Genomic DNA, 15789 nt, shown 5'->3' with positions numbered 1-15789 from the left:
AGCGGGGTGGGCAGTCTCCTTGTGTGTCATCGGGTAATTCACGAGCTCCAAGGGTCTGAGCGTAGCCTACTGTGGGAGGTTACCTCTGGGTGCTAGTCATTACTAACCAATCACAGATCGGTTGGTAACAGCGAGCGCAGATCCACTGCACGTTTAAATCCTCTGATTGGCTGATAACGGAGGAAGGCACCGCCCCCTCGTACTTCCGGACCCTGGGCAAGCGCTGCCCTCCTCGCGCTGCAGCCAGTGTTGCCAGATCGGTCGGGAAATCTGTCCCAATCTGGCAACACTGTCACCGCCCCCTCGTACGCCCAGACCCTGGGCTTGGAGCTGCCCGCCTTGTGTCACCGCCCCCCCTCGTACGTACGGACCCTGGGCTTGGAGCGGCCCACCTTGTGTCACCGCCTGCGTCAGACAAGACGCCAGGAGGGAGTTTTCCACTGACGGAAAAGGCAGCGCTTCTCGACAGTCTGCCACAGACAAGGGGAGCGCCTCGGCTGGTACGGTGCTGTGCGTGTACAGCAGCGAGACAAAAGCCAATTGCGGTCCATACGAGGAATACACACAGCGCTATTTGGCCATTTGGATACCATACCACTCAGTCGTCGATCGCTCCAACATTTCTGGTTTCACTGATGGTGATTGGATACGCGAATTCGTGGTGAGTGGAGATACAGTTTGTTATTAGATATTCCGGACAACACACACAATTAATGCCTTCAACCTCGGGGGGTGTGTGGGGGGGGGGGGGGGGGTAGAGGAGCCAAATAGTTTGCGTGGTCTTTCTCTGTGTGTCACTGCGGAGAGGACAAGAAAACTAGATAAAATGCAATGTTGCTAGAAGTCCGAGTCTGGTTGGTACATTGACACATGTTCGGCTCATGATTGATTGTTCTGGGTGAGTCGTTTCACTGATGGGTTCTTATGCTACTTCTTGGACACAAAACAGGAGTGCTCATTAGATTTGCATTTGAGATTTTTTATATTAATAAAGGCAATTTATAACGGATATATTTTATTTAAAAAAAGCGTTTGCCAAAGCTTTCAATTTAAGAAGGCTTTTTTTTACGGTCACGCACAGGTGATTTATTACGGGCTATAATTTGCTGCTGTCGTATTTGCTAATCACTGATTGGTTCAGTGTTCAGCCGATGTCCATCTGATCAATACACTCTCATAATGTTGGAAACTTCATTGGTGGGTAATGACTCGGCTTACGTGATGCTGTGAAATACAGGAGATGTGCGATTGTTCATGTTTCAAATGTTAATGGTGGTGGTGGCTGTGGTGTTGGTGGTGTGTGTGTGTGTGTGGGGGGGGGTTGCTTTTGTGTATTGAGTCCATTGAATCTTGGTTCACCTCGCTGGTGTTGCGCCCTGTTGTAACTCGAGCGACTCCTGAAGGCACTACATCTCAACACACGCACACACACACACGGCGCACAAAGAGTGTTGTCATTAGGATCATCATTAATCACGAGGAATGATCGGGGGGACGGAGAACATTTTCGCTGATTACATATTTTTGTAGGTGACAAATTAGTTGGACTGAGTGTATTAGTGATATAGTCGGGCGGGGGGAGAGATATCAACAATTTGCCTCGGACTGCAATATTGATGAGTCGGAGGAGGTAGGACTACTGGAATGTGGTTGCGGAATGCATTTGACTTTTGCATTTACACTATTGTTATAGTTTCGTTTCTAGTGAACAAGGCGTTTTCATCAGGTCCATAAACTATGCCTTGCTATTATATTTTAATTTTCTATTTTTTCAAACCCCACCATTCATGCATGTCGTAAACTTTGTTTTTAGGTTAAAGACCTGCCCATGACAAAATAACCTTATTCTTGTTTATTTTTCTCATTTCAATAAGTGTCATTCAATTCAACAAGGTGAGGTGCTTTTGGTGGGTTACTCTTACAGACTATTCATAAATCAGCCAAATCCTCGTCTGACAGCCACTCCGGTGATTTCATGGTCTCTAGCGCGACCTCACTCGGATCATTTCTGGAATTGTCTTTTCCGGAATTTCGCGACGGGAACAGAATGATCCTTTGTTTACAGAAGGATCATGTAATGATTATTTTTCTTGTTATGTTGTCTTATTATGAATTAAAAATGTCAAATGCTTTACTTAAAATACATCTACATTAGCAGATCTGATCATGTATCGTTGAATAATAAGAGGGAGATGTGATTTTTGTGGCGGGGAAATCCACATGCTTTGTGTTTTATCTCTTCAGAAAACCTTTTGTGAAAAAACATGTTTGTTTAGAATCCGTGACAAATGTAAATTAGTGCCTTCAGGTTTTATTTAATGTGTTTAAAAAAAAACGGACAGGCTGTCATCTACTGTGGGGAAAAGCGCAGTTTGGTGCCTTTACCCACAGATGTCAGATGGGCTTCCTGTACCTTTCAGGACATCAAGAAACGCACAAGTCATTGAGTGACAGTTGTCCCATGTGTTGGGTCGTGGGGTAGACGTCTCGGCGGCTGTTTGGGTCCTAAATCCAGTGTTACAGCCTCGGTAGGTCGGAGTTTGCCGGTACATGGTGAATTTGTTTTGATCCTATGGTCACAGTGAGGGCCCCGGGTAGTCCGGTGTGTCCTCGGGAGAGGTGGGCTGGGCGCTGGTTCTCAGGACCGTAGGACAGGGGGTGCCCCCCCCCCCCCAACTCTGCTTTGTTAGTTCTCGGCTCCTCACATTCCAGACAACTTGTGCGGTTCCAGCAAAACACAAGCGCACACACGCACACACAGCAACCTGTTCGGAGCTATATGACCTGTTTGCGATTATAGATAAACGTAATGGTGCACACTGCAAACAATTGGTTATCTATTTTAAGCAAATGGAGTGACGGCTAAAGGTGTGTGTAAAACACCTGGTCCAACTCTAGTGCGGTCAGCCGAACAGATGATTGCTAGTGCATGTGGGGTCCAAATGCACTCACAAAAGTGTGTGTGTGTGTGTGTGTGTGTGTGTGTGTGTGTGTGTGTGTGTGTGTGTGTGTGTGTGTGTGTGTGTGTGTGTGTGTGTGTGTGTGTGTGTGAGATGCTGCACAGCACACTCGACCACAATGCCTTATGGGAGTAGTAGTTCTCCTCCTCCACATCTGGGATGGATGGAGCACTGTACTACAGGCCGTGCGGTGCTGCCAACAGGGCATTCCTGCGGCTCACAGACATGACATTATTTATTTTCTCTTAGTACTAGGGTCTCTCTGCCTTTTCTCTTCCCACTGCGTGTGTGCGTCTCTCGGTCGGTCTCTGGGTGTTTATCCGTCTCTCAATGTGTGTGTATGTGTGCACGGTTCCCTCCTTGGTGAGAACAACAGACTCATGGAGCAGGGTCCTGAGGGTGCCCCCCCCCATCCCACCACACACTCGGTTCGGTCTGGTGGTGAAACGGACCCTCGGGGCTGTGGTGCATGCTGGGAGTTCCTCAGTACTCTCGCTGTCGGCCGTGCGCCGATCAATTACCGCCGGTGGAACGACCTGGCATCAGGATCGAGAGCGTTACCGTGGTGCCCGGAGGGCGCCTGCGTGTCCAGGCACACACACACACGCACGCCTCGACACGCGCATGCAGGCAGACGCGCACATGCAGGCACACGCACACAGATGGCACACGCACACGCCAAAGAAGACAACGCCATTATCACCTCTTTTATGAGCACTCGAGTCAATCCCGCCGAGTTCCCCCCCCCCCCGTGCTCTGGGCTCCGGCTGACGGAGGGTAGAGCGGTCTCACGTCACATGGCTCGTGGCTTGTGGGGGCAAACTAGGCCAAAGCTCGGCATATTATTTTTTTTTTTTTTTCTTTCTCGCTGGACAAATGTCTCTCTATGATGGGCTTTAACGACGGGCTGGGAGCGGCCAACACCACAGTGGCGTTGAACCGGTGGCTGGCAGCGGCACCGCCGCCGCCGCGCTGGAGGCCAGAGCGCTCGACCGGGGTGAAACCCGACCCCTCTGTTTATGAATAATGATTGTGCAACGGTTCACCTGCAGCCTCGGGGAGTGTGCGGCATTGAGGCCGGGGCCTTTTAAATCGGCGTGTCTTTTCCCAGCGACTCACCCTGCGCAGGAACTCACTGATGTCTTTGTGCGGCCCAAGCTGACACATTCATAGCAATTTAATAGCAAGTCTTTCCGATAAACTATTACGAGGCGTCACATGACGCATTTGATCCAAAGTGCCCTGCAGTGAATTATTTTGGATGCGCGTCATTAAGGAGCAGGGAGGACAAAGGCGACTGACTCATGGAGGCCCTACAGGTAGACGGCTGTGGACATTGGGGATTGATCCCACAACCGTTGTATCCAGCCTGGGAGTCAAAGTACAGGGAACCACGACACTACCCTGCTGCCCGAACAACTGGTTCATTTGGGGGGGGGGGAGAAACAAACAAACAAACAAACCAATCAAGATTCGAGAGCATCACACATGAACCGGCCTCTTGTCAGACGTAGCGAGGCGGCTCCGCGACGCCGGCGTTGCTGGCGAGACGGACCCGAGTCTGAGCCGCGCGGCAGACCCGCGTGGCGGACCCGGTTGCCAGGGCCCGTCACCGGGGGATTTATCACGCCGCCGCCGCCGCCGCCGTGACAAGAGGCTGGGGAGCACCTCCCCGGAATCCTCCCTTTATCCGCCCGCCGCCCGGCGCTTCATGGAATGACACGGATGCATAATTTAGTGCCCGGGGAAAACAGTGTAGCGTTCTTCCTTTCTTTCTTCACTGTGGCAGCCGCTGCATCTCTCTCCACTTCCTCTTCTCCACCCCGCTCCCTCCAGCAGCTCCTCCTCCACCCGTCTGTCTGTCTGTTGGTCTGTCTGTCTCCTCACTTGTACGCCTTCTCCCTCCCCATCTCATTACCTCTCTCGGCCGCTCTTTCTTCACGGCTCTCTACCTCTGTTTCTTCTCCTCATGTTCCATCTTTCTTCTCCTTCTGCCCTTTGTTTAGCTCTTCTCTGTAAATGGGCTCTGTCTCATGTTGGACGGCTGGGGGTCCGAGGGTCCCCTCCCCTCCCCGGCTGGGGTCTATGGGTGCTGGAGGGGGATGGGGGACAGCCAGGGGTGGGTGTCTGAGAGGAGAGGCTGCAGACTTGACGACTACCTCCCCCTCTTTTTTTTTGTTGCCAGGATTAACCACCGCCATTGCTTCTGCCCGTTGAACAGGATTAACAAATCAATGTGTCAGGTGAACTGCAGTCAGGAGACAATGACCCACTTCTGACAGTGCTGTCTCTGACTCTCTCTCTCTGTCTCTGTCTCCCCTCCCTCTCTGTCTCTCTCTCTCTCTCTCCCCCTCTGCCTCTCTCTCTCTCTCTTTTCCTTCTGCCTCACTGCAGCTTTTAATTAAAAAGACTTTGCTTAGCTGGCTCTCTGTGCTCCTCAGGGGACGCCTCACCTCTTATTTTTTCACTATCCTTTTTTTTTTTGGGAGGGATGTAAAGGAATACAAGGTGATGTGTTTGGGGGGGGGGGGGGGGGGGGGGCATTATTCGTTTAGACCACATGTGGGTTTATTTTTTTAAGGCAAGGGACGCAGCACGCAACAGATGCGGGCTCCAGGTGTGTGTGTGTGTGTGTGTGTGTGTGTGTGTGTGTGTGTGTGTGTGTGTGTGTGTGTGTGTGTGTGTGTGTGTGTGTGTGTGTGTGTGTGTGTGTGTGTGTGTGTGTGTGTGTGTGTGTGTGTGTGTGTGTACAGCTGAGCCGGCCATTAGACGATTAGCTGTGGGGTTCAGGCGAGGCGAGGGACAAAGATTTGACGGCCATTGTTTCCGTCTGGAGAACCTGCACACGCCTCAACCCTCTCTGGGCGATGGCACGGCTGAAAGTATCCATTTTGTTGACTGTACTAGAGCAGGCAAAGTAGCTTGACCTCACTCAAGGTGATTCATCCATCATACACGCGCTAGCAAGGTACGAGGGAGGAGGAGGGCTAGGGAACATCTCGTCCTGTAACCATCATTTGCGGACGTTCTCCTATACTGTCATCGCTGCTTGTGTATAGGTGTCAGCCTTCTTGCCCTTCTCCCTCTCCCTCGCTTGCTCACTCTCGCTCTCCCTTCTCCCTCTCTCTCCCCACAATATCTGTCAAAGAAAGGCCTTGTCTTGCATAATCACTCCTTGTTCCCGTGTAGAATATGACCCCCTGTTTTTATTCTGCTTCTCTTTAACTGAACTGACACTCGCATAACAGCCTGATAAAGCAAACCATGCATGCAGGTCTATCATGGAGTTAAAGGGCCTTGAAGCCGACAGAGACCTCCGAGCTCAACAAACCTTCCTGCTTGGCTCCTTATCTGGAGATGTGAAGGGGAAAGTGGAACTTGGATAGCCTGGTGAAATGTACCTTTTTTTACAGGAACTTTTCTTGGCTTTGTTTCTGTTGGATGTTAACCGCTGTCAACGTGCGCAAATCCATCGGTCTAAAATTCATATTTTTCATTGGAGCATGTGAATCAAGCCTATTTCCATATTTCTTAGTCGAAATAGATGACTTGAGTTTCCAAAGGGGAATTGCCCAATCCTCCCAGACCAGTGGAACTCCCTGGGAACAGAACATGTTGTTAACTGGCTGCGTCGACCACTCGCGTCACACCACTGACGTCAGAGCTCAGCTGCCATTCGATCGACGGTAAACACGTCTGGTTCTGATTTAAATTCTACTTCCAAAACAGCCCTTACATCACCGAAGGCAGCCTGCTGCCGGTCTGTTCTGCCTTCTATCCTTGTGTCCTTCTTTCCTTGACTTCTTTTTTTACTTTTCATTTTTTACTCCTACCTGTTTCCTGTCTATCCTCCTTTCCCCTACTCCCCGTTCTGTCCCTCCGCCCCTCTCTGCTCCTCCTCCTCCTCCCTTCTGTCCCTCTCTGTCCTTGCTCTGTCTAGTGTGTCAGACAGTGTGGATGACCCGTCTGCTCTTTAACAGTCAAAACTCCCTCTCGCTGCTTACCAGATGTACGCGTGATGATAATGAGTGTATTCTCCCGCTCTGCCTCTCTCGATGTGTCACAGCCCCCTAGTGCCACGCAAAGTTTACACGCACACATTAAAACGATGAATCAGATCCACGGTACACGTTCCTCACGTCCTCCCTCAGTTTGATTTCTCTTTTGGTTTTTCCTTTCCAAAACATAAACTCCAGTTTGTGTAAGAGATTATAGGTCAAGATTGGAAGATTTCCCCCCCGCCCCGCTCGCTCAAAGAATTGATTGTTTGCATGAAACAGCATCGCCCGCATTGGGGATAGGGAGGCATTACGTAAACTAAAAACAAACCAAAGGTGTGTGTGTGTGTGTGTGTGTGTGTGTGTGTGTGTGTGTGTGTGTGTGTGTGTGTGTGTGTGTGTGTGTGTGTGTGTGTGTGTGTGTGTGTGTGTGTGTGTGTGTGTGTGTGTGTGTGTGTGTGTGTGTGTACTAGGGAGCCCGTGTGAAACCTGCCCACAACGGGAGCAATGAAAAACAAACGACCGTGAATCCGACCCCACAGGCTGCATGTTTCAGAGACTGGCGGGGGTATTTGTGGTCTAAAATGAAACGTCTCGGTCTCTTCCTTCCTGCTTCCCGTCTCCCGTCTCTGATCAATGGATCTGCACAGATGATGAGATTTTGGAGTGGGTGAAGGGTCCAGTAATTGTTGACTCGTGCGAATGGGCTTGATTGATTGCTTCCTGTGCCATGTCTCTCACTCGCTCTCTCTCCCTTTCCGTCTCGCTGTATGTCTCTCCCCTGTTTTCTCTCTCTCCCTCTCTGAGCACATGACTGGCTGCATATAGTCTTCTTACATGAGCAGCAGACCATTCAGTTCGGATGGAAGGCTCCAGTTGTTATTGGGCCGTGTACATAGATTGGGATATTTTTTTTTCAGGGTTGAAATTCTGGTATTTTCTTGAAATAAAAGGATACATTTTAGAAAAGCCATTGCTGAATTGATCTCAAATAATAAATAATAGATTTAACTTACTCAATCCTCATATTTGCCTGTCTGGCAGTAGCCCGACGCTAGTAATGTAAAGGAATCTGTCCTAACAAAAAACTCAATTTCTTCTCCTACAGACTCTCCACGCAGGCGCCATGAGTGGGCTACTCAAGAGGAAGTATGAGGAGGTGGACGAGGACCGGAGCTACTCCTCGCCCTCCTCCCTCTCCTCCTCGGCCTACTCGGGTTGGGACTCGGAGGGCGAGAGCTGCTACTCGGACACGCTGGACTCCACCCCCAGCAACCCCGGCTCCCCGGCCAGCAGCTTCAGCAGTGAGTACCCGCCATGCGCGCTGTTCGTACGCCGAGCCCCTCACAACGCGCTCCCTGACGCCTGTGCGGCGGCGTGGCTCGCCCACCAGTTGCCTCGCTTCCTTTTCCCACCGCCTCTTAATTGGTTTGGTTGGGTGGGGAGGGGGGGGGTGGGGGATTGTTTCTGATTGGCTGTTTTACTTGGAGGTCCCGGTCATCCGGAGAGGAAACCAAACTGGGGCCCCGGAAGCGATTGGCGCTGTCGGAGTACATCTCGCTGGCGGTGGAGGTGGGGGGGGGGGGGGGTGGTGGGGAGGAGAGGCCACTGGGGAGGCTCACAGAACAGTAAGGCAGGGTGCCAGCCAGGGGGAAAGGGGTGGCAGGGTGCCAGATGCTGAGGGGGTGGGGGGAGGAAACACACAGCGCCTTGTCTGGGGGCCCTGGGTGCAGCTCCATTCAGCCCAGGTGCTGAATGAGACAGCCGTGGTGGTGGGTGGGGTGGAACGGAGGGGGATGTGTTGGAGAGGAGAGGGGGAGGAGGAGGGTGCTGCATGCAGGAACGCATTGAAGAGAGTCCATTGTCGGGGAAGTGTTTTAATCCCGAGTGTTTGTGTTGGATCAGAGAGCTGTCGGGCTTACTGCTGGGGTCCAGAAGAACGCCAGCGGGAAGGAGAGCTTGGAGAAAATGGGAGGGAGAGCGAGAGAGAGAGCGATTTGTCTCTTGCCTCTTGCAGGTGTCATAAGCATGGGGACACTTGATGGATGTTGGCCTGAGATTGTTTAGCTCATGTGTATCGCCGGCACGTGCCAGAGTGCGTACCTAAGTAGACTGGGAGTAAAAGACACTTGCTGGCAACCTGAGTGCACTCACTGGTCTCCGGCCTGCCTCCGAGAGGCAATGGGCTTTTGTTTTGGTTTCACCTGGTTGCTGGCTATATTTAAGTCTCAATTTGCATTAGGGGCAGTTTTTTGTTTTTTTGCTTTGGCTAATGGCTATAACCTCTTATTATATGCCAAAGATATCCTGCTGCCATCTCCGCCTGTTTTTTCACCATTAAACAGGTTTTAGTTATTTTCCATAATGTTTTGTTCCTGTGACTTTGGAACACATTTCGTCACAGGACGGCTCCTGCCGCAGAAGACGAGTAGCCAGAGAATGACTCCCCCAGTAATCTAATCTAATTCACAACACATGGGGGGAAGGCTTGATCCATCTCTGTTTACACATGATAAGCATCGCTGTGTTGGCATCTCAAAGAGAGGAAGAATAATAGCCACGCATGACCTTAAAAGAATAATGTTGTGTGTTCCTGTGCATAGGAGGTGGACTTAACAGTTTAAAATGACCAAAGCTCTTGAGCTTGTTCCCACATATGGTTGCACTTTGATGCCCATATGGTTTATTGTATGTAGGAAAGAAGGGGGAAAAAAAAGCGGCCTGTCTCTATGGGGCCTGAATGATTTTTGCAGAAGAAAGACCTTTTGACTCCTGCCAGCGACTAGCGGTCTGGCCGCGCAGTCGGTGCTGTCGCAGAGCAGAGAGATTGTTGTGGGTAGCTTTTATCCCGATCCTGAGAACTATGCGGTCTTGGCCCTTTGTCCAACTCCCTCCCCTCATCCTCCCCCATTCCCATCCTCCCTCCTCTCCCTCCCCCATCCCTTTCCGGAAGCCTCCAACATTGAGTTTTGTGATCCTGGCGGATCGCCTCCTCTGCTCTTCTTGGCAGGCGGCGGGGGAAATTCCTGGGTGGGGTGGCTGCTTGTCACACAGGAGCACATGTGTGAACAAAAAAACACAGCCACCCCGCATTCTGGATAGCCATGTAGCTTCGCCTTCCCACTCATGGACGCAGGGCGTGTCAAGGGAGCACTGTTTGTGCCGTCCCCTAACTGGGTACACAATAAGAACTGGACGGGATGGAGTCGGATAGACGCCTCCTTGTTCACTGGGTGAGCACCGTGCACTAAACGAGGGAGTGCTCCTTCTAGTGGCACCAAAGGGAACATAGGAAGGAGTCAACAGTCTCTGGCCTTAATGGGAACCAGCAGAAAAAGGAAAGTCTAGTGACGAGGGTGTCAACACCCAGCGGAAAGGCTCTGGGGTTTGAACCCCAATGTCTGCAATCTGTAGGCATCCTTGAGAAAGACGCTAACCTCTAATTTGCCCATGAATGATGTATATTTGAAAAGAGAAATCCCTTGTATGCTTTGAATAAGATCCGACTGCAGCCGTTTGCCCGCCCCTTGACCTCCTGCTCTCCTCCCGTCCACAGCCACGTCGATCCTGAAGAAGGCCAAGCGGGCGCGGCGGGGCAACGTCACCTTCGACCAGGTGACGGTCTTCTTCTTCCCGCGGTGCCAGGGCTTCACCAGCGTGCCGAGCCGCGGGGGCTGCTCGCTGGGCATGGTGCAGCGCCACTGTGACCTGCGCACCTACACGCTGGCCGAGTTCGCCGTGGAGCAGAGGCTGCTGAGGCGGGAGAAGGCGCTCGACCGCCTCCGCGAGGAGAAGCTGGAGGCGCTGAGGCAGAAGGTGAGTCCTGCGCCGCCGAGCCATCCCGGGGAAAGGCCACCAAGCCTCGTCCCCTTCTTTATGTCAATTCTTTCTCCCTTCACACCCATCCCTTTTCCAGAATATTCTTCATAGTTCCACAGAGGCACAAGAGTTCCCATACAGCTGCTGAGACCCCAGAGGAAGCCTGAGTTGACCGTATTCTTCCATTTTTTTTAACAGCTGACCAAGAACGGCACGCAGGACTGCGAGGCGGCTGAGCGTCTGACAGTGGACGACGTGCCTGAGGAGGAGCTGGACCTGAGCGGGGCCGGCCCGGACGCGGGCTCCTTCCTCCACCCGTACGCCTCCAAGCAGCGCCACACGCTCCTCAAGGCGGCCGGCGTCAAGAAGATCGACAAGGAGGAGAAACGGCAGCTGCACGAGCTGCGCCTGTCCCGGGAGAACTGCGGCTGCGACTGCCAGGGCTTCTGCGAGCCCGAGACGTGCGGCTGCAGCCTGGCTGGCATCAAGTGTCAGGTACGAGGAGCCACAGCCACCGCCGCCTACCTGGCGGGGAGCACTGATTCTCCCAGCGGGGCTATTACCCCGCGCAGATGATGTGGTTATGCACGTCTGGATTCAAAAGGTGTCCTGTAACGACGAGACTCGGGTGTGATGTTCCAATCCCCCGATCACTGACATGTTTTGTCGTCCCTCCTCAGATGGATCATTCCTCCTTCCCCTGCGGCTGCACCAAGGACGGCTGTGGGAACATGGAGGGCCGCATTGAGTTCAACTCCACCCGCGTGCAGACGCACTACATCCACACCATCATGAAGCTAGAGCTGGAGAAGAAGCTGGAGGAGCACTCGGGCACCGAGGAGGACGAGGAGGAGGTGTCCACGGAGCACCTGGCCGCGGCGGCGACGGGCTGCCCCGCCTACCCCGGCCACTCGGAGAACAGCTGCAGCAGCGACATGACGGACTCGTCAGAGTCGTCGTCGGCCCACTGCGAGGGGCCGCGGGGGTCCGGAGACTGCCAGTATCAGGTGTCCCTGGACATGGACGACCGGGGCCTGAGCCACATCCTCAGCTTCAGCGACCAGGACCACGACACCTGCTGCTGGAGGAGCAGCAAGGTGCCGGGGGAGGAAGAGGAGGAGGAGGAGGACGAGGAGGACGTTGTCGGTAATGACCGGCAGCAGCAGCGGCGGCGGCAGCAGCAGCCGTTCGGTGGCGGCGCCGACTCGCCCGTCGCCCACAGCGGCGGGCTGATGTACTCGGCGGACGACTACACAGACAATCAGGCCAAGGCCATCTCGGAACTGTTGGACGAGAACGCCAACCAGGGCAACGCGCTGTTCCACAGCGGCAGCGTGCCGCGCACGCCCTCGCCGTCATTCGACCGCTCGGCCGACTACGACATGGACCTCAGCCTCTCCTCGGAGTCGGACCTGGAGTTCTTGGACGGCTTCCCGTGCCTGGGGCCCAGCTCGCTGTACAACTCCCTGAAGGAGTACGAGAACATGGACAACTTCTTTCAGTTTCAGTTGCCTAGCTACCCCAGTCTCCCGCAGGCCAGCGACCCCGGGACCAGCCTCCTGGAGTCCCTGATCGGCCTCTCGGAATCCGTCCCCGAACCTCCCGCCACTTTTACGGACAATCAACTGTTGGAAGAAGCCATGAAGCTGTCTGTGATGGAGTCTGTGAAGGTTTAACCAACAGGGAAGAGAAACTTGATGTCTGACGGCCTGAAGAAAAAAAAATAATGGAGTTAGGGGGGACTGTACATGCACATACGATGTCGATGTAAACGTTACTTTATGTTGGTGGAAGCTGTGATGTTCCCCCTCTTGCCTGAATAATGTTTTGATTCCAGACTTGCCTTCTAAATGTAAGCAAAGCAGTGGAGAGCCGATCGCTGTGTGGAATGGCAGCTAGTGTTTCAGTGAAGAGTGAAAAACAAAAGAACACAACGCTCAATTTGACCAGCTTACCTGAGCCTTTGTAAAATAATTAACAATGATCGCTTTCAATTCCTATGGAAGCTTCTTATTTCACCAAACAACCATCCCAAAAATGTTAAGTAAGAAGGCATCAACCTTACTGGGACGAGGTTGGGGGGACGTTGATATGGCCGAATGTGCACCTCAGGGACCTTTTTCTAGCTTTCAGAGGCAATGTACGATCACCCTTGCAGCGGTGGGTATGGTTATTGCCTTTTTGAATAGAAGTCACCAGTTAAACGACACCCTAGTCCGAACGGCCACCGCCCTTATTTGGGCTCCGTGACTTGGTGCCATGATCCAGTGGGACATGCCCAATCCATTGAATCCACAGGACAGATGTTTTTGTCTCCCCCCTCCCACACCCACACACACACACACACAATTGACTCCTAAGAAACCTGTACGGTACAGAGATCCCTCTGAAAAGCTCCTAAATCCGCACTTTACATGAAAAATGGTTCTGTATGAAAAACTTAAAGGCAGCATTTGGGTCATGTGGTCAAGAAATGCTAAATTCAGGAGCTAATTTATAACTTGGGTCATTCGACAAATTATAAAGAGAAAAAACGACGGTAGAGGCTGTAACTATGAATATCTTTTTCTCCTTTTTAAGTTATTATTTTCTCCTTTTTATGATTTCATTATATTTATTTCCGATCAAAAGCCTAAACCTTTCATCCAAGCAGCACTGTGGTTCTGATATTTCACCTCCGAGTGCGATCTCTCTTGCCTTCTTTGTTTCCCCCGCTCCCCCCCAATACCACGGGGGGACACGGGGTTCAGAGGCCATCCGAAATAAGTATTTAATATCTATTCTGTTATTACCTTATTTTTTTCCATTATTTTTTTTAATTGGTAACTTATTACGTCATTTATTTTATCGGCTTTAGTAATTTAATTGAATAGGATTTTTGGCAATAATAAGGGGGTTGTTCTTATTGTTAATGAGAGGTTTACGGGGTGGTCTTATCAGCAAGACATGTCCACTACTGGCACAGTGCTTCCTCTTGGACTGAGTACTGTGGAATCCCCCACCCCTGCACTCATTTTGCTGATTTGCTAAATTATGGGCCATTTATATTGCTGCCTAAATGTAACATTAGAAAAAATTACACTAATATTTTGTAAAACTAATTTATGTAGTTCGACAACAGAATTCTAATCACTGATAAATTGATTATTTTATTAACAAAGTGAAAACAAGGAGTAATTTTCAATCTTGGAAAAGAAAAAGAATGACCTTTGTAATATATGAAATTATAGAGAAATGTATTGTACCTTAAGGCAGTCGCTGTCTAACATTCTTCGAGTATTTTTCATTGCCATCTTTAATGGTGAAGTATCCTTGGAAAAGAAAAATGCCACTGAAACTCAATGAATTGCGAAGATCAATTTGATTGTACTCCTAATTTTCTTGGGAAGACGGTGACTTGGCTCACAGTTAACTTGTAAATGGAACATTGAAATCAGCTTGTTGTTTTTGTTTTTTATTTAAGATAAAAACTGCATATATTATACATTTTTTATCAAAAAACACAAAAGGACCCCGAAACAAACGGTTTCCAACAGCAGGACCTTTCTAAAAGGTGACTCGGCTTTGACGGGCCACTAGGGGGAATTGTTGTACATACCTGTCGGCCCCCTTTCTACAACCGTTTCTACAGTCCCCCTGGACCCTTTAGGAGTCGTGCATGCAGCTCCCATTTGTTAAAAGTTATTCCGAGTTATTGTATACTTTTTTTGAAAACGTGCAAAGTGCACATTGGAATTGTATTACTCACTATTTGCCTTTTTTTCTTATTTTTACATTTTGAAATCCTCCTGATGTAAGTTCTTAATGCCATGAAGAGGGCACTGCATTTTTTTTTGCAAGTAAACGTTTTTGTCTTGTATAAATAAACAACATGACAACTTTCATGGATACATGGCAGCAGTTGGTATTGATGTATTGTATTACACTATTTTTAATTATTTTTCAAAGAACGTGTCTTATTTTTTGCTTTTGTGTTGTACATATTTCAGCTTGAATGGTACGACGGAGCAAAGCCAGCTGCTTATTTTTACATATTCACTCTTTAACCTGCCATTCAAAAACTTCTTTCATCCAAGCCATTTTGACAGCTTGTCCCTCCAAATAAAAAAAAAGTTTCTTAATTTCTTGATTCTGTCTTTTATGTTTTTCGTTGCCTTAGAGTTCCTCTTGTACTTTTTAAAAATACTTTCAGATTAATTTGTTGGTTTTCATTAAGTTGAAATCCTAATCTATTCAAGTTTTAAAAACGATTAAAGGACAAATGGTGGAATAAACCTTATCAAAACTAGAGGGGTGGACGTTCGGTAATGTATCATGTCGATGTTCATCTGGGACCATCTATGATAAGATTATCATTATTATGGTCAGTTAATATATCAAAAGTATGTGCTTGAAAAAGTACAAATCTAGCCTTGGTGCAGAGGAATCCTTGATGTCCTGTTTTATTTATAAACAGACGGCGACCTTCCCTGGGTCGACCCAATCACAATCTTCTATGGGGCGGCTTTGCACCGTTGAGGACTTTTCCTTAATAACTAAGATGGCTGCCGCTTATGTGTCACGCGGTCCATTGCGCTGATTGATTGTAGGTATATCGAAGTGCATCAAGAGGCATTTTGGCCTGCATCTGTTGATAATGCACTTTGGAAATCAAAATTGTCCTGATATGAGAGGTTCTAGACTAATTAACGAATTGGTCTCAGATGTCCGGCTATAAATAACCCTAAAACTGACTTGATTGCAATCCTGGCAAGTGTGTCCCAAGGTATTAAGTCAATCCCCAATGGCTAAACGACACAAATCTTACAAGATTCTTGTGCTTCCCTCTTACGGGACACATTTTAAGTTAAATGTATTGAGTTAAATTGCATTGAAATTAAATGTAGCATTTGACACCTTTCGATCAAAAATGTATAGCAGCTATATTCACAAAGCTTAATTTTAAGCAGTTTAAATGGAAACATCTTAATTTTAAGATCTTAAATTCAAACAGCTTGAACTTCTAAGCAGCT

The 15789-nt window shown here is 49.8% G+C and overlaps 1 protein-coding gene across 1 annotated transcript; it reads left to right on the top strand.

Moving 5' to 3' along the window:
* Positions 1 to 434: 434 nt before the first annotated feature.
* Positions 435 to 15557, top strand: csrnp1b (cysteine-serine-rich nuclear protein 1b). Its single transcript, XM_056584690.1, has 5 exons — positions 435 to 661; positions 8067 to 8262; positions 10515 to 10774; positions 10976 to 11272; positions 11458 to 15557. The coding sequence occupies exons 2-5, from the start codon at positions 8085 to 8087 to the stop codon at positions 12451 to 12453; spliced, it is 1731 nt and encodes a 576-aa protein (XP_056440665.1). The 5' UTR covers positions 435 to 661; positions 8067 to 8084; the 3' UTR covers positions 12454 to 15557.
* Positions 15558 to 15789: the final 232 nt, after the last annotated feature.

The sequence above is a fragment of the Gadus chalcogrammus genome, chromosome 23, assembly GCF_026213295.1.
Source record: "Gadus chalcogrammus isolate NIFS_2021 chromosome 23, NIFS_Gcha_1.0, whole genome shotgun sequence".
Classification (NCBI taxonomy): Eukaryota; Metazoa; Chordata; class Actinopteri; order Gadiformes; family Gadidae; genus Gadus; species Gadus chalcogrammus.
Note: the sequence above shows the minus strand (reverse complement) of the source record. Positions and strands in the feature narration are given on the sequence as shown.